This window comes from Astyanax mexicanus, chromosome 1 (assembly GCF_023375975.1).
Source record: "Astyanax mexicanus isolate ESR-SI-001 chromosome 1, AstMex3_surface, whole genome shotgun sequence".
Lineage (NCBI taxonomy): Eukaryota > Metazoa > Chordata > Actinopteri > Characiformes > Acestrorhamphidae > Astyanax > Astyanax mexicanus.
The window spans coordinates 52,352,199-52,372,113 of NC_064408.1; the positions used below are offsets into that span (position 1 = coordinate 52,352,199).

Here is a 19,915-nt window from a genome sequence, read left to right on the forward strand (position 1 = left end):
TACCCTGAAACTATATTGAACTAAGATCTACCATCTAAATGCACTGAATATCTTTGAATAAAATAATAAATTTTTGGTTCTTTTCTTGGCTGTCTTTTGCAGCCGTCATGCTGGTGATTTCTCATAACCCTCCATTTGAAGTGTGCCTCAACAAAATCGACTAGAGTCTGGATGCTGTAGACAAGTATTTTATTTATAGGAAAGTAGAAGAGACATAAATAAAGTGGAAGGACATACAAAAAAGAGATGAAAGAGCAGTCTTGCCCTCATCGTCCTTTCAACCATCTTGCCTTCCTTGGCAAAACATTCTAGAATAATCCATAAAATAACCCAATCCCATTTATCCCCTTGGCCCTACCCCTCTGTATTGCGCATACACATCGAGGGGAAGGGTGTCCCAAATTTTTATGCTTGAGGAGTAGAGGGTAGTTGTACAGGTATATTGCCTGCTTATAACTGAGGACTTAGAGTCATGAACAAGATTTTAGCACAAGCAACCATAGAAACCCACAAACTCGAATATGTCCTTTGTTAAAAATGACGATAACCACAATATTTCCATAGTTTAATGTGTAGCTTCAATATGTTCTGACCATTTTCCTCATAACAAGCATTTAAAAAAAACTAAATACTAGTTGTTCATCTCAGTAGCTAGCTAGTTGGGCAACTGTTCTTTTTCACCCTAAATGTTGCAACAGACGCCAGAAGCTGCAGAATTTAATGTGAAACGTAAAAATGTAAGAAAATACAATTTAATAAAAGCTTGTTTCAGCTCACAATCACAGTGGAATGAAGAAATGGACAATAATTAATTACTGCTCTATCTGCCACTTTTTTTGTAGACATAGGATGCCCTAGAGTTAACTAGTTAACTAGCAGCTAGGTTACTGAACTTTAGCACGTTAATGCTTTATTTGTATTGGGCACACAAAGTTTTTTTTTTTTTTCTTTCAGTTATTAGGGGGAAGATATACACTCGAAAACAAGGGGTAGGGGTGCAAAAGAGAAATAGGATTGGGCCTTATCTGCTTATTCGTAAAACATGTGACCAAAAATATGAGATGAACCTAAACTAATCTAGGGTTAACAGTTAAAAGCCCTTTTAAACCTTCAGAGCTTCCATGTCTTTTGGTCTTTTCTTGCGAAGAGGAACTGAAACTGAAAATATATCTGTAACAAAAAAATGCTTTTTTAGTTAACGCAGGGTGCTGCAGTTAGAGTAATCCTCTAAGAATCTTTATTTGTTGCCAGGCAGACAACATACATTAGATTGAACTAGATTGAACGATTGAAATGTATTAATCTTAGTATTAATTGTTTCAGTTTCCTCACATTCAATTTAATCACACTCTCAAAAATCTCTATACACCCGTATCCTTCTATCTCAACATGAATCGTAACACTCTACCCATAGGGTTGTATGTGTAATATGTACAGAGGGGTTGGGCTAGGTGACAGGGGAAAAGGGGTGAAATGGGATTGGGCCTGGATCAATAATTGTATGTCTGACTTTTCCATCTCACACTCCATATATGCCTCTCCAAATCTCTCTTTTTCCTCTCCTCTTCTACCTTCCTCTTTACTAATCTGTTTATTCTCAGCGTGCCTCTCCTCATTTAAACCTCTCCTTCCTGCATCAGGCTTTCTTCTGTTTCTCCTAAATTGCCTCGCTCTCTCTTTGTATCCGCGCTCTTTCCCTCGCCTGCTGTTTATCCATCTTTTTTCCCCACGTCAACTCTTCGTTTTTCTAACCAGATCTCTCAATCCTCTCCTCCACGCTCTTATCGGGATCACAGGCAGCGTGTGTGTGTGTATGTGTGTGCTTTTCCTGAAAACGAACGCCTCCGTAAAACGCGTGGAGAGCAGCTGCCTGCGGTTGTGTCGGCCCATGCCCGGATCCTCGCATCGCAAATGAAGCCAGGCAACAAGCTCGTTCCCTCTGAATCCAAAGTGCATAATTATCTCACTGCGTGCTCCTCTTGTACTGTGACACCCCGCTAACAGCGAGCAACTGCTCTGCTAATGTAGCTCTTTGTGCGAGCGGAGGTGTCTGTGCTGGAATCCTTCCTCTCTCTTCATGGCTGTCCTCTGTTTGGTGTTGTAGGGGTGTTTGTGATTGAATTTGATCTGTTGCCCTCCGTATCTGTAATTAGTTTATTTATTTATTTATTTATTTCAGTTCACTATTTAGCATGCTAAACTGCAAGACCCATTTTTACATACTCTAATCTTCACGAATTTGGAGCCTACATGTCACACCTTGATTGGAAAATCAGGTCTAAGGCATATAATCAACTCTATACATAGAGGAGGGATTGTCAAGAAAAAAAAAAAGACCTAGCATTTTAATAAGATATAAATGATACTATAAAATAAAGTATTAAAATAAGATAAAATAAAAGTTTAAGAGTAGACATCATGTAATCATAAGTAATAAAATCAAATGGAAATATGTTCCAGAGAGTCAGTTTATTTGCCAATACTTTTCATATTGCATATACTAAATTCATTTATTAAAAAGAGGTGTTTAAAATCATTTGGATACTTAATGAATTGTCTTATGCAAAAAAGGTATGATAAGTAGGAGTTACAGAGGAGTATAGAGTAAGCAATTCATGGTACACTCTTATAAAACAAAGATGCTTCCAATAGTTCTTTGAAAGATTCCCTAGAAGAACCACTTTTGGATTCATAAAGAACAATGGTTGTAGACAAATATGACTTAAATAACCTATTCATTGATTGAAGAACACATCAAGTTTTTAAACTTAAAATGTTTCTTTACATTCACAGTCTGTTCTTTATGAATCCCATCACCCAAAGAACTATTTGAATCATCTTTATTTTTCAAATTGTACAGTATAGCAAATTCAGAATGTTTGAGTAGTAATGAAGAGAATACAGTTTAAAATGTGCTTAAGTTTAAGCTTAAAGCAACTCCACTAGGCAACTATCTAAAGATCTGAACAGGGCAAACGGGTGACTGTGTTAACTGCAGTTAAGGGGAATTGTGGAAGTCAGGATCAGACCTGGGAACTTGAAATTTGGCTAAACTGCTTTTATGCTGGTAAGCCAAGCAAGTATTTCTGCCTAGAAATGGCGTAAAAAAATGAGTCCAGAGTGGTGCACTGTTCTGCGATGCAGTCTTGCTCGCACTTATAATCTTCATAGAACTCTTAAAAGAAGAAATCCTGCAACCTGGTCACAAAACTCAACTCAACTGAAGTGTACCACAAATGAGTCAGATAAGCATTAGAAATAAGTGCTGTGGACTGAAGGATTTAAGCCAAATCAAAATAGAACTGTTTTACCAACTGTGGAGAATGAGGGCTGTTTTGGTTTGTGTTGCCACCAGTGGCATTGGTGATAATAACATGGGAGGTGGAAAGAATGGATTTCACAAATTACAAAAAAAAAAGGTGCTTTAACAGTGAACGCTGAAACGTTTGTGCTTTTTAAACAGTGTTTTCAATAGTACGTTTACGCAGATGTACACTTAGTAAACGGAGTTGCGCAGCTGTGAGTAGTGAACGCAGCACAGACTGCATGTGTAAACTACTTATAACAGAAGAGACAGAGTATGTACATAACTGTGGTAATTATCCTTATCTGGCTGGTATGTCAGATGAAACTGTGCCTTATCAGCAGTTTAGCTTAAATAAAAGGAGCATGTTTAATAACTGAGTCAGATCAAGACCAGATCACATTCTCACTACAAGGCCAGCTGTGCTCTCTCAGGGCTCCGGTTGCCGATGGCAAGCTACATTAACAGGATTCGAACCAGCTGTCTCCCGATCACAGTGGCAGCGCTACTTGAGGTCAGTTAATATTCTTGAGGTCATTTTGTATGATAAGTCGATAATGTAATCATTGCGACAGTCCTGCTTTTGTTTTGTGTGTTAGATGTATCTGTAGTCTTTCTCAGGCCGGTGTGTATATTATGGGTTAGTCTGTGATGCAGTTACAGCACTGTAGTGCTTTGTGAGTCAGCAATTTTTCTGTCGTTTTTGTTGATGGATAGCCTGTGCCCCAGCAAGAGCGCGCGAGAGAGAGAGAGAGAGAGAGAGAGAGAGAGAGAGAGAGCCTGCTTGCGTCATTTGTGTCCTACTAGTCAGGATTCATCAATAACCCACTCCTCCATCCTTTCAAACTGAAAGCTTTTTAATGCAGCCTAATTCAGATGGGCAGAACGCATGGCTGGCTGTTTAGAGGCCGTGTGTTGCTGCAGGATCAGTTGATCCATGCAAAGCCGCCCTCTCCCTCTCTCTAGCTCTTTCCCCCTCACTCTCTCCTTCCACCGCCAGGAGTGGGAGAGAATCAAAATGCTGTTTAGCATAATTGCCGGCGAACGCGTGGAGCAGTCTTCTCACACTCGACTGAACACGGAGATTGAGATTCGCAGCCAACCATTTATCATAGCCTGCAGCTAACACCAACACACACTTATGGAAAAGGTGTTCGCTTGCAGTTCTGAGTCCTGCCACAGGTGGCCAGAGGCATGCTGGATTCTCCTCATGCAGGAGGAGAGGATTCTCCTCTCATCCTGCATACGTGTTACAAATGTATACAAACAGAATAATGTAATACAATGACCACATATACCTCCTTTTTTAACAATCTCTCATTTTCTAGACTCTTTCAAGTGACACAAGGCATTGCTTGAATTTGTAGTTGCAAGAACATATTCAGAAAAATGAGTCGATCAGGAAAAGCACTGTGTTTACTTCAATCCGCAAATTAGTGTTCATGGCCTCGCCCACAGGTTTTGTTCCAACACTGCCTGGAGTGGATTTTATTTTCTGGACCTGGACTACCCACCTCTGTGTCTAAGAAGGTTTACATAGGATCTCCGAGGGATTTTGCATTTTACAGAGACTTCTAGACAGTGGCTGAACTGCACTTAGCAGGGTATTACAGTTAGTATGTATTACAGTTAGTATTAGTATGTTGTAAAGTAACATATGACATTGCAAAGATTGTTATTGTTAAAATTGTAATTGTTAAGATTGTCAAAAATGTCTTTATTTTAAAATGTTTGTAACTGTTGTCTGTCTCACTGCGTCCTGGTGTTGCAGTGCTCTTAGCCGAACAGAGGCGATATGTTTGCATGTATGAATATTCATACGCAAGAGCCGAAATCCAATCGCTCTTCCTCACCCACTCTTCCACCAGACTAAAGCAGTGGTCACTGGATTTGTATTTATTTTATTTTTTTTCCCACAAAAAATGGCTCACAGGACATTCATTCATACAACTATGAGTATTATGAGTACTATGGGTATTCAGTCCACAACTAGGCATTTTAAAATGCCTTAGACTTAGGGGTTAAGTGAGAAATGCTAAGAGTACAAACCTTTGTCAAATAGCCCATCTACGTTCACCCCCAGCATTCTGGAAAACAGTGGTTTTAGCCGATCCTCCCAACAGACTAACAATACCAGCGATAGGGGCATAACGTTGCCCATGTAAAGAAATTGCTATTTTTACACCGTTAACAAGCTCAAAATAGCTCTACACTTCATTGGTAGAATTTAAACTTTTCAAACGGGCCACTAAGAGCTTTGTAAGTGCACAGGTAGTTTATTATAAAAAAAAAAAAAAACACTGTTTATACACACAGTACCTTTTTTATGATAAAAAGTCGATAAGTCATTTCTTTTTATTTTTTTTTAAACAAAAAATGGAATTCATGCATTTCCACTGAACTAATTGCACACTGTTCCCCTATCCTACCTATTTGCTTGTTCTCATCGGTCAACTTATCGTGACTTAATTTTAAGGTGGCAGCATCCGGAAAACCACCTCAAGATACTGTGTATATGAACAGTCTTTGTCTGTGCACTTTTAAAGCGTTCAGTGCCTCTTTTTAAATATCACGGCCCTCAAAATTCTACCAATAAAGTGTGGAACTACTTTGCGCTTGTTTATGGTGCTAAAATAGTGATTTCTTTGCATGTGGAGTGCTATGCACCTATTGTAAGACTGTTGGGAGCATCAACTAAAGCTCTGTATTTTAGAATGCTGGGGGTGAACAGAGGTGGGCTATTCAACTAAATTATTTACTCAATATCATGTTTCACTACGCACCAAGTTTATTTTACACTGGATTTCTCCTTTAAGATCACCTTAAGATCTTAAGATCATCCAGTTTGCTGCCACTGGAATTCTCTGAACTGTTATGCCTAGACGTGGCCACTTGCTTAAGCTTTTACTGCAGGTTCCAGAGGGTAATTGTTCCCATAGCTGAGCAGATCTCCTATAGCTACAGCCCATACTGCTTGAATTTTCTGTCACTAAAGGATTATTGTATTTAAAAACAAGTGCTATTACGCTACTTCCATTAGGTTAGCCTCTGTCATTTAGAAACCAGCTGCTACCCCTCAGTTGTGGTACTGAAAACAACAGCTAACTGCACCAATCAGAGCTAAGATTAGTCTTGCAAGTCAGCCTCCTGCCTGCCGGTAATAAGAGGGTCCAGTGCTCCTTTATCACTTAGCACGGGCAAGAACCACCTACTATGACGTTTGACTGCCATGCAATCATAGCTCAATTATGACCAATCACAGCCCACTGTTTTGACACATTATTCAGTGGGGAAGAAAAAAAAAATGGATACATGTGGATATATCTTGCTCTAAAAGGGTGATTATTAAATTTAATCCTACTTGGTTTTGCGTTAAAATGATTTGCAAAAAGAAAATAATATTATACAACCCCTGGCAAAAAGTATGGAATCACCAGTCTTGGATGAGCACTCCTTCAGACATTTCATTCTGTAAAACAAACTCTGATCAAAAACATGATACAATAATAAGGTCATTCCAAAGTGCAACTTGTTGGCTTTCAGGAACACTCAAAGAAATGAAGAAAAAACATTGTGGAAGTCAGTGAATGTTACTTTTATTGACCAACCACAGGGAAAAAAATATGGAATCACTCAATTCTGAGGAAAAAAGTATGGAATCACTCAAATTGAAGGTAGAAAATAAGGACACACCCAGTCAATTTCCTTTCCCTAAATGGACACCTGCCTCAGATTAGATCTGCTCGTTAGTCTGCAGTTAAAAACACCTGCAGTCATGACACCTTGGAGGGCTGCTGGACGAATTAGAGTGGCAAGAACCATGGCTCCAACAAGAGAAATGTCTCTTGAAACAAAAGAGAGGATTGTGAAACTTCTTGAAGAAGGTAACTCTTCACGCATGATTGCTAAAGATGTGGGCTGTTCACAGTCAGCTGTATCCAAGATATGGACCAAATACAAATAGCATGGAATGGTTGTTAAAGCCAAGCGTACTGGTAGATCGAGAAAGACATCAAAGCGTCAAGACAAGCAACTTAAGGCCATTTGTCTTGAAAACCGAAAAAGTACAACTAAACAGATGAAGCATAAATGGGAAGAAGCTGGAGCCAATGTATGTGACCGAACCGTAAGAAATCGCCTAAAGGAAATGGGATTTCAATACAGGAAAGCTAAAAGAAAACCATCATTGACACCTAAACATAAAAGAACAAGACTGCAGTGGGCTAAGGAGAGGCAATCATGGACTGTGGATGACTGGATGAAAGTTATCTTCAGTGATGAGTCAAGAATCTGCATTGGACAAGGTGATGATGCTGGAACTTTTGTTTGGTGCCGTTCCAGTGAGATTTATGAAGAGGCCTGCCTGAAGAAAACAACCAAATTTCCACAGTCCTTGATGATATGGGGCTGCATGTCAGGCAAAGGCACTGGGGAGATGACTGTGGTTAATTCTTCTATCAATGCACATGTTTACATTGACATTTTGGACAGTTTTCTCATCCCTTCAATTGAACAGATGTTTGGAGATAATGAAATAATTTTCCAAGATGACAATGCATCGTGCCATAGGGCAAAAACAGTGAAGGCATTCCTTGGAGAAAGACACATTCAGTCGATGTCATGGCCTGCAAATAGTCCAGATCTCAACCCAATTGAAAACCTGTGGTGGAAATTGAGAAAAATGGTCCACAAGAAGGCTCCGACCTGCAAAGCTGATCTGGCAACTGCTATCAAAGAGAGTTGGCACCAAATTGATGCAGAATACTGTTTGTCACTCATCAAGTCCATGCCTCAGAGACTGAAAGCCGTTATAAAAGCCAAAGGTGGTGCAACTAAATACTAGTGATGTATTTTGAATCATCTTTTGTTTATCTGTTTTTCATGATTCCATACTTTTTTCCTCAGAATTGAGTGATTCCATATTTTTTTCCCTGTGGTTGGTCAATAAAAGTAACATTCACTGACTTCCACAATGTTTTTTCTTCATTTCTTTGAGTGTTCCTGAAAGCCAACAAGTTGCACTTTGAAATGACCTTATTATTGTATCATGTTTTTGATCAGAGTTTGTTTTACAGAATGAAATGTCTGAAGGAGTGCTCATCCAAGACTGGTGATTCCATACTTTTTGCCAGGGGTTGTATACAGCTTTGGAAAAAAAGAAATTAAGAGATCATGAAAAATGGTCAAAATAACAAAAAAAGATGCAGCGCTTTCAGACCTCAAATAATACAAAGACTACAAGTTCATATTGATTTAGAAACAGCAATACTAAAGTTTTAAAGAGTTCAGGAATCAATATTTGGTGGAATAACCATGTTTTTTTAATCACAGATTTCATGCATCGTGGCATGTTCTCCTCCACATCTTACACACTGCTTTTGGATCATTTTACTCCTCTCCTGGTGCAAAAATTCCATCTTCCTCTTGATTACATTGCAGAGGTTATGGTTCAGGTCTGGAAACTGGGCTGGCCATGACAGGGTCGTGATCTGGTGGTCCTTTATCCACACATTGACCTAGCTGTGTGAAATTGAGCATTGTCCTGCTAAATAAAAACAAAAAAAAAAAGCAGAAGAAAAATTAAGAAGAAAAAAGTTCACAGTTCCAAAAATGAACTAGTTTTCACTTGAACATGCTAATTATTATTTTTTTCCTCTTTATAATAGGCTGCTATTCTTCTATCCATCCATCACAGCCCAAAGCAAATTTAAAAATAAATATGTATTATCATATGCTACGCTGATATTTATACTGAAACGTACTCATTTTCTCAACACAGATCAATATCAAATGTTTCAGCTCTGCAGACAATTTGTAAAGCTTTTAGACTCAATTTTATAAACCTTGTAAATGTTCTGACCATATCACCAATCAGCTCACCAACCAGTCAGCCCTATTTCTAAAAACATAAAGCTTCTTTACTGTAGAAAAACTGAAATTTATAGTTATGATTTATTTGTTGTTTTAGCGAAATGCTTCATTCTAATTTCCAAAATTATAGAAATATTGTGGCCAAGTGGATTGTTACTGTTTAATTAGAGTTTTTAGCCATTTAGCAAGTTTAGCCATTTAAGCCAGCTAATGCAGCTGCTTAGTGGAAATCTGGATATCCAAGCTTTCATATTGGACTCACTTGAGGGCAAATGTAACAAGATTGTCAGACTACAGTTTGAGTATCTTAAACTGAGATCAAGCAAAGTATGCAATGACTTGAGTAATGCAGTGAGTAAGTACACAACTCAAGTGCCTTAGTTTACTGTACGATATACACAGATCGAGCATAGCTTCATGTCCACCTTTTTGTTTCAACACTCATTACCTATTTATTTCAGCTCCACTGATCATATAGGAGCACAATGTAAATCTGTAACTACAGACTCTGGTCCTTCTGTTTCAATTGGATACTTTATTATCCTCCTTTCCCCCGTTTCACAGGTATTACTGGGGTGGAGGATCATTTTCAGCATTGCAGTGACACTGATATGGAGGTGCTGGTATAAGTGGATCAGACACTTGAAAAGGGAGAAGCAGTTGGTTTTCATGTGCTGATATTAGCACTTTTTTTTTGTTTTATTCCCACAGAAATCAGTTTTAAAAACGTTATACTGCTACATTGTAGGAAGGCGGGGTTACTCTCAAATAAAATAATTGACAGCCTTGATTGAAACAGTTAAGCTGTTGACCAGGTAGCTTATTTATCACACTTTTATTAAGGATGTGGTGTTGGGCTGTGGTTAAACTTGAGTACAGTAGCTTCTGTTTGATCTCGGTGGCAAAAAAAAGTCTGGTCTCTGGTACTGTAATATGTTGGAGCTGTAAATTGTTTCATGATAAAATACATGATCTGCACTTTTTGTTGGGACGTTACACGTAATGGACAAACTGGGTACCCAGGGTAAAAATCTGCTTTGCTTCTCGTACTTTAGGCTGAGCTGTACTTAATGAAGGCAGTCTGAGATGCTTGGTCTGGCAGAAAAGGGGTATTTATATCAAATAGTATTTTTTGCACAATAAAGTGCACTTAAAATCCATTAATTTCCCCAAAAATCGTCAGTGCACCTTATGTATGAATTTTACCAGTCAGGTTGTAAGGAGCAGTAAAGTCACTCTGCTGAAGTGCAGAGCTAGCAGTTAGCTGCTAATGCTGCTGCACCTAGCCTTAGTGGAAATCTGGAAATCTAAGCTTACTGCAAATAAACAGAAAGGGCTTTAATTGCATAAACAAACAGTTTTGAGGAGAGATATATGTGTAGATTAACATCCAGCGCTTGTTTGACTTGAGTTCTGATAACATAGCTTAGCTTTTCTTTATTTGTCAGACCACGACCACCACCTAGCGGTGAGACCTGTTGAATTAGAAGGAAAACATGGCGGCACCAGTGTTCCTTACTAGTGTCGCATAATGTGCCTTATGCATGAAAATAGACCAGAAAAAAACGAACTTTCATTGATGGTGCGCCTTACACTCAGGTGCACCTTATAATGGTATATATAGTATGTATTGTGCAGACTTTATTTTTAGCATTGCTTTGAAATGTAATTCCTAGCATTGCAACGTTTTCTTTTTTTTAATTTAATTATTATTATTTTATTATTATTTTTTTTTTTTGTGAGCCCTTATCACCTTTGTATCTGTTGTTAAAGTACGTGTGGTCCCTTTTTAGTTACATTATTAAGTTTTCCTTTAACAGGCATAGTTTAGGTTGGTGAAGTGGTAAGTTAGCCTGCTGTGATTAGTGATTAGTGCTTAGCGATGTGTGTGAGAATTCAGAGGGGGTGCACAGCAGGGGCTTTCGTATCTGAGGGGGAATGGAACTGTAAGAAGTTTGAGACATCTGAGGCTCTGAGCAGCGCTGGGACTGTAGCATGATAATGATGTCCCAGAGACAGCAGTGTCTGGCTAGTCTAGAGCTTAGGTCAGATGCTAACCTCTCTGACAGTGCTCAGCATCCCGCTGTCTGTGCCCCTGGCAGGTAAGGTGGGATGATTTATTATTGAGTGTTGAGTATAAAATATTTACCCGTAACACTACAACCAGACTCCGGCCCTTCCACAGCTACTACACCATCCTGAGAGGCCTTACAAGTCAATAGCAGAATGCGGTGTTCATCCTTCCTCAGCATGGATGCCTTTTTATGCCCATGGCTGTAATAGTCAGTAAAGTTAGAGAAGTTAATCTGGTAAAACCTATAACCTAAGTAAACTATAAGGTTAAATGTACTAGGAGACCTACTCTATTACTATTACTATTTTTTTCTTCTGAATAAAGAGCATTAAGGGGGATATCATCCTGTGAATGAAGTCATTTTATTAAAAGTAATTTTCTCTATTGTCTATAGAAGGCTTTCTTCTACATTTTGGAGCATTGCTATGGGGATTGGATTATATTCAGTACTAGTGAGGCCACACTGTTGTAAGATCACCAACACACCTCATCCCTGACTGTTCATCTCATCCTAGAAATCCTGGATTGAGCGCCATCATTCCAGAGAACACAGTTCCAATGTTCCACAGCTCAGTCCTGTGGGAGCTTTATAATCCCTCTAGCCTAGCCCACGTTACCATTAAGTTCACAGTTATCTGCTCCAGATATCTGGAAATACATCTCTACAGGGATCCATATCCCTTGTGATAAGCTATATTACCCTAAGGTGACCCTAAACTACCACCAGCCTTCTAAAGTCACTTATCCAAGGACACTTTCTATAAGAAATCTAAAAGACTAATTATGAACATGAAACTGATGCTTACCTGTGTCTCTAGGGAGAGGAAGCATGCAAACCATCTAGCTTTTATAGCCTTAAGTGGACTCTGTGAAATTTCTAGTGTAGAGGAAATCCAATAGACCTGGATTGCATTTTGTCACCTTATAACCAGATACTTAAATGTATTATATTAAGATTTTAAATGATAGACGAAAATTACTGACTGTTTTCAAAGTTTGAATCAAATAAAAATCTGAAATGTGTGACATAGAAATTTATTCAGTTCACGTGTATCAATACTGCTGCAATTACAGCTGCAAGTATTTTAGGCTATATCTCTACCAGCTTTGCACATCTAGACATTTTTGGTTGGATAGAGAGCAGTTTTCATGTCTTGCCACAGAAGCTCAATGGGATTTAGGTCAATCAACTTTGACTGGGTCATTCTAACACATGAATATTATTTGATATAAACATTTCCACTGTAGCTCTGGCTGTATAGGGTCATCGTTTCACTTCCCAGTCTCGAGTCTTTTGCAGCCTCCAACAGGTTTTCTTCTACCTTTGCTGTGTATTTATCTCCATCCAGCTTCTTCCATGTTTCCTGTGTGCCCTACATGGCTTCTTTCTTTTAACAATGGTTTTCTTCTTGCCACTCTTCCATAAATGCCAGATTTGTTGAAAACATAACTTATAGTTGTCCTCTGGACAGATTCTCCCACCTGATCTGTGGATTTCTGCAGCTCCTCCACAGTGACCATGGGCCTCCTTCCTTCTTCTCTAATCAGTGCTCTTCTTGCTCGATCTGGCAGTTTGGGTGGAGGGCCATGTCTTGTTATGTTTGCATTTGTAGAAAACGTTTAAACATTTAAGTAAGGTGACAAAATGTGAAAAAGGTCAAGCATTATGAAAACTTTTGCAAGTCATCTGTACCTGTAACATTTGGGAATAAAAGCATGCTGTGAAATTATGTAAAAAAAAAAAAAAAAAAAATTGTACCGTAAATAGTTAATAGTGTCATTATCTTTTTCAGATTTACACAGGGCAATGCTTATACTGTTTTTAGTCTGGGTAGCCTAAGAGAGTATTTAAAGGATGTAGATGGGAGAAATGGAGGGTTTGGAGATTAGAGAGCCTTATATTTACCAAGTAAATGGAGCTTGAAGGACTGTGATATTAATTAGGCGTAGAAAACATTATTATAAAACTAAGTGGTAAGCTATATTCCACTTATTTCAGCCTAATCAAAGCTAATGTGTACATATTGTATATATATATATATATATATATATATATATATATATATATATATATATATATATATATATATATATATATATATATAACATTTAAATATTTTGTTGGTTGTTCTGTGCTTGCAATAAAAGAGCACAGACTGGGGAAAGCTCCATACCTGACTTGGATTGGTATTTTTCTCTTAACATCCCACTTTTTAAAGAAGCCACCTTTTAAGCACTTGACCCACACTATCAGACCCTTAAACAGATATTTAAAAATCATTGAAATCTGTAATAAATTAAACTGAGTATTTGAACTCTGCATATCTTTGAGTGTAGATATATTGGCCTATTTTCTCCAAAATCTCCATTAACCTGCTGAAAAGCCCTCTGCGATTATTACTGGCAATTAGCACAGAGAGCGAGCATGACTGCATATATTTCTCATCTACAGTGTAACTCCAGGGATCTGGAGATAGAGAGATTACCTGAAAAAGGGGTTACTGATTGAACTACTGTCTTGCTCTCACTTTACAGCATGGCAGAGGAAAAGTGTGTAAGACTGAGAGAGAGGCAGAGACACAGAGAGAGGGGGGGGGGTAGGGAAAGTGAGGGATCAAGATGACTTGGATGGAGATGTTTCATCATAAAAGGAGACGTGAGCGAGACAGTGTTCAGATGCGGGCTCTGACTGCTTGTCACTTGTCTGCAGACCCAGCTGCTTTTGTCCTCCTTTTTTTTTTTTCCTTTTTCTTTTTCTCCTGGCTTCTGCCTGACTTTTACCCCTCCTTCATCCTCTCTGCTTCTGCTGCTCTTAAAACACCTTTAGAAATGCACTGCTTATACTGTAGAGGACAATGCATACTGTGGTTAAAGAGACACACTGACTACACCGAGAACCGAGTCGCTGTGCTTTCCTCTTGAGTGTGCTGTGATGCTACTCGGCAACTATGGCCTCTATGATGGGGAGATCACTGGTTCGAATCCCAGTCATGTAGCTTGCCATCAGCTGCTGGAGCCCTGAGAGAGCAAAATTGGCCTTGCTCTCTCTGAGTGGGTAGATGGTGCTTTTTCCCCTCATCACTCTGAGTGCGCTGCGATGCTACTCGGCAATGCTGCATCAGCCACAGTTTGAAAAGAGGTCGTGGCTGACTTCACATGTATCGGAGGAGGAATAGTCTAGTGTTGGTGCATTACTAGTAATAGGGGGGACTGACTAATGAGGGGGTTGGGTAATTGACCTTGTAAAATTGGTGAGAAAAGGGGATAATAATTAAAAATAAATAATTAAAAGGTATAAATTGTTATGCCATGTAACCCTTGAAACTTTGCAGTAAACAGACCACTTTTAAGACACAATATTACTATTGTCACTATGTTTTTTTTTTTTTTTTTCTTGTCTTCGTTCTGTAAACGTCTTTATAGGTGAAACACAGGGCTTTACGCTTTTAATTAATAAACAGTCTATCAGGGCACATCTCAGCATCCAGAAACACCTGTCAGCTACATGTTCTAATCATTTTACTATAAAATGGACTAGTTAGTGGCATTTTAAGCAGAAATGCTCTGTCCAAAAACTGATTAGAGTTGAAGTTGAAGTGTTCTTTAAGCTCCACACTTAAGTAAAAGTACTAAAGTGGTCAGTATTGTAAGTAGTGTTGTAAGCAGGTAAAATGTGGTACTGAGGTATTGAAAGTAAAATGCAGTCTTGTGTTATGTAGTTTGTGTTATGAAGTTTGTGAAAGGCAGAATGGGAGCAGTGTGATTGATTGATTCACTCAATGATGAGGAACGTCATCAATCCCGGTGACGGAGCATCTACCGCTCTGGATTTAGTGATAATTAGGGTTTAGAATGTTTTTTTTTTGCATTTTTACAATTTTTAATTGTAACGCATAATGATGAAGCACCTAAACATTGTAACAAATTAAAAGTATTAAACTCATCAAAATATGTAGTGAAGTAAAAGTGTAAGTACAAAATACAAAAGAATTGGCCCGACTTTTGAGGAGATGGTTTCTAGCATCACGCTGCTGTTGTAATTATTTTAATTTCCATTAGAGCTTGTTATGTAGGCCCCTGGTCCTTCATCACGCTTCTTGACATGCTAATTTATCCAGTCAAGTCCTCACGACAGATATTCCACATACTAATTTGTATCTAAGTGGGGTAATGATACATCTGGAAAGAGTGACATCGTTGCATTAATGGTTGGGAGTTTTTTTTTGTTTTTTTGGAGTGAAGAGAAGTCTGGCTTTACGGTGACTCTTGCTTCATCTTAAAAAAATATAAAACATAACATATATACATTCACTTTTAGAAAGAGTCTACACATCATTCATTGTACCATCAGAAAGAGAGCAGACAAGTCTATTGAACTATTGAATATCTAGCAGCAGAAATTGTATTTAAAACAAATAATTTTTGAGTATTGCATTTTTTGTTATGTAATGCTGTGTATTGAGAACAAAATATCTAAAACCGATAAAAAGACTGATGACTAATTCCTCTCTCTGCACCCTCAGGCTGATCCGAAGGAGCTGATTCATCTGGTGACCAAGCACGTGACTGACCATGAAGGTCATGATTGGGCTGATGAGGAGCTGAAGGCTCTGATTGGTCAGCTGCGTCTGTACAGTGAGCGGCTGACTGATTTTACTCAGGCTCAGGTGCTTCGGGGCCTCGGGCGGGGAGTGGACGTTCAACGCTTCAGCAGCGACAACCAGTACAAGAAGGAGACCATACTCGGCTTAGCAGAGTGTGTACATTTTTACACATGTGTATATATATATATACACATGCATATACAGATCTGTTAGTTTATGAGTAGAATTTGTGTGCAAGAGGGAATTCAGGAGTATTTACAGTAAGTGTTTCAAAAATGATAAATGTTTACACATGGCATGAACATGAGGCCCGTATCTGGATGTTCTCCGTATTGCAGTTAAAAGCTGGCATGCATCAATATTCAAAGTTCTTTTTTGAGAAGGTTTATTGAGGCCTATTGGCATTTTCGGGTAAATGTGTGTAAATATGGTGAGCTTGGCTTTGACTCATGGTCTACAGTTACATGAATCTAGACACAATGTTTGGTATTGTTCTGTCTGCCAGTCATTTTTGAGTAGTTTTAGTAAAAAGGTTACTTTAGGTGACTTTTAATAAGGTCTATGGATATAGTGATTAGTTTGTAAAATCGGCCTGTACTGTAGTGTAGCTCAAACTGATTTGGCATCTGACTATGGCGAGTGCTAGTAACACACAAAGTTAAGTAAAGATACACTTGTGTACTTTAACAACCTTAAAAAATACTACAGAGAAGACTGTAGTGTTTGAGAAAACAGCATTTCATATAGCTATAATGAGGAAAAATGAAAACATTTGATGTAAAACAGAGAGCTTTATGACTACAGTGGTATGAAGTTTGGGCACCCCTAATAAATTTCACAATTTTTCTTTATAAATCATTGTTTGTTCAGACCAGCAATTTCAGTTAAATATATCATATAGCAGATGAACACAGTGATATTTGAGGAGTGCAATGACGTTGATAGGATTTACAGAAAGTGTGCAATAATTCAGCAGGTGCGTAAAGAAAAAAGTACAGCAATATTTAGTAACTCCTCCTTTTGCAGAAATAACTGCCTCTAAACTCTTCCTATAACTTCCAATCAGAGTCTGACTTCTGTTTGAAGGTATTTTGGATCATTTTTCTTTACAAAACATCTCCAGTTCAGTCAGGTTTGATGGTTTCTGAGCATGAACAACCTGCTTTAAATCACACCACAGATTTTCAATAATATTCAGGTCTGGGGACTGAGATGATCTGAGATGATCATTCCTGAACGTTGTACTTGTTCCTCTGCATGAATGCTTTAGCAGATTTAGAGCAGAGTTTAGTGTTTAGGGTCGTTGTGTTGTTGAAGTATTCAGCCCCGGCTCAACTTTAACTTTCTCACTGATTCTTCAACATTGTTCTCAAGAATCTGCTGATATTGACTAAAATCCATGAGACCCTCAATTTTAACAAGATTCCAGTACCTGCACTGAACTTTTTAAATATCACTGTGTTCATTTGCTATAGGATATGTTTAACTAAAATTGCATTTTCATCTGACCTGATATTGAGAAAAAAAAAAATTAAAAGTATTTAGTTATTAGCATAGTTAGGGAACACATAGTGAGTTATATTTAAATAGTTACTTGCATCTCCTATAGTGACTTTAGGTAACATTTACAAAGGCCTAATGGATTTACAGTATTGAATAGTTAATAATAATGACCAGCTTTGACAGCATGTGCCTATAATGCTATCAATTAATTGTCAGTAGTGATGCTGAAAATCCAGTAGTCTGGCATTGCTGACGAGACATTTTTACACAATCATGAGGGCATTGGTGATGTATTTACCCCTGCATTTCTTGACTGCATCAATGGTCATACTGTGTATACATTTGGTGCACACCACAACACATGAGCCTGATTAAACTTTTATTTATTATTTTTTATATGTAGAAATGATATGTTTTCTTGATACTAAAGTTTTGTTTAAAAAATATCCAGGTATGATCCTGAATCGGGTGTTAATGCCAAGTGTAAACAGGGCATAAGTAAACAGGTTTGTCATTTCAGTTAGATTAATAACAGCTCTGACAACACAAAATGATTTCCTCACACATGTTAGGTCCACAAAACATATATATATATATATATATATTTTCCCCCATGCCTGAGTATTTCTGCTTACTACTAGTTGCTTAGTAACAACAGCGGTCACACCCTTTAATGAGCAAACATAAACAGTCTGTTCACATGTTTGAATACACCTGTCTGTCAAATAGTTCTTCTGAAATCAGGGTTACTATTGGATGTTTGTCCCTGTTTGCTGCAGTATTAACCTTTAGTCTGTTGTGAAGGCTTTAGACTAGATACTGAAAAGCACTGCTCACTGCTCCAATTCTCCAGCCACTGATTATCATCAGGCATGGGTCACAGCCGCTCCAGAGCTTTGTGTTTATTGGCAGAGCGTTCCATGGAGATTGTGTAAGTTTGTGTGAATATGTAGTTGAGCACTTGTAAATATACAGATTAGACTAAGAGTATATAATTTTGGACATATAGACCCAGCCTGAAATTTAGCTAGCTAACTGCAGAGATATGCTGCTAGTGTTTTTGTATATTAGTTATTAAGAAATGAGTCAAGAAAGTGGCTTAAAGAACATTGTCACTTCATAATCACAAATTTACATTTAGTTTATTGAGATAAACCAAGAGATAGACTAGCACAAAGTAGTACATAATTGTGAAAAGTAACAAAAATGTTTTTTTTTTTTTTAAATAAAATAAAAATCTGAAAAGTGTGATGTGCAAAAGTATTCACCCCCCTTTACTCTGAAACAACCCCTAAATAAAATCTAGTGCCAATTCAACTGCCTTCAGAAGTCACTGAATACATTAATTGAGTCTAGCTGTGTGTAATTTAGTATAAATACAGCTGTTCCTTATCAACCTCACTGGTTTGTTAGAGAACACTAGTGAACAAACAGCATCATGGAGACAGAGATAAATTTGTGGAGAAGTTTAAAACAGGGTTAGGTTATAAAAACATATCCCAAGCTTTGAGCATCACAATAAGCACTGTTAAATCCATCATTTAAAAATAAAGAGGAAAAAGTATTCTACAACTGCGAGCATATTAAAACATGGTGGTGGTAATATGATGAATGTAAATACAGGGCAATAATGCAGGAAAACCTGTTGGAGGCTCCAAAAGACTTTCAGCAAGACAATTACTCTAAACATACATCAAGAGCTACAGTGGAATGGTTGAGATCAAAAAATATATCATGTGTTAGAATGACCCAGTTAAAGTTTGAGATATTTTGCAGCAAAAGGAGTCTCATTCCACTTATGCTCAACTTTGTGTTGGTCTATCACTGTTAAATTTGTAAATGTAAAATGACAAAATATAAAAAAAAGTTCAAGGGATATGGACACTTTTGCACTCAGGTAACGAACAGGACAGACACACTCGTTTGAAGCCCTCCGACTTCTCCCCACTTCTCGGTCTTAACAAAAATCAGGACACCCTGAGGTGTGAGATGTGATTGGCTTATATTGTGTAATTGAAACACTTTTAAGTGGGTTTACTTTGAAGACTTGTTGCATAAACTGGCTTGGACCCATGTCTGTGTCCAGATTACATGCTTAAGTTATGCTGTAAGTAATTTAACAGAAATTCTACAATGCTACAGTAAAGCTAAAGTAATGTGTGTGTATTTGTGTGTATTATAATTGTGCGCATGTGTGTCTGCACATTTAGGACGTTAGATGAGAGTGTGTATGGGATATCTCGCTCTCTGGCCCAGCGCTACACTATTCCTCTCTGGGAGGTTCAGATGACACACCTAGAGTTCCTCTTCACTGACAGCGGGTAAGACACCTTCTTGCTCTTTACACCCCCACCAACACACACACACACACACACACATACACACAGCCGCAACCACTCAGCCCTGCAGGTATAGGTAGGTGTAGAAGAAGGCGAACACATCGTCCTCTATCATGGTGAACACACATTGCCAATTCTCAGAGAGCTAATCAATTCCACACTATGTCACAGAGAGGGGAGCGAGTGGGAGTGCAGAATCTCTGCCACTTGCCGCACTGAT

At 38.2% G+C, this 19,915-nt stretch overlaps 1 protein-coding gene across 2 annotated transcripts in view; it reads left to right on the forward strand.

Annotated features, from left to right (window-relative positions):
- The window catches only part of nbas (NBAS subunit of NRZ tethering complex), a 353,782-nt gene that overhangs the window by 184,075 nt on the left and 149,792 nt on the right, over positions 1-19,915 (forward strand). For both annotated transcript variants that reach the window (XM_049479822.1, XM_049479826.1), the window contains 2 exons: positions 15,773-16,005; positions 19,567-19,677. In XM_049479822.1, coding sequence (XP_049335779.1) covers positions 15,773-16,005; positions 19,567-19,677 — 344 coding nt within the window. The remainder of the gene's footprint in view (positions 1-15,772; positions 16,006-19,566; positions 19,678-19,915) is intronic.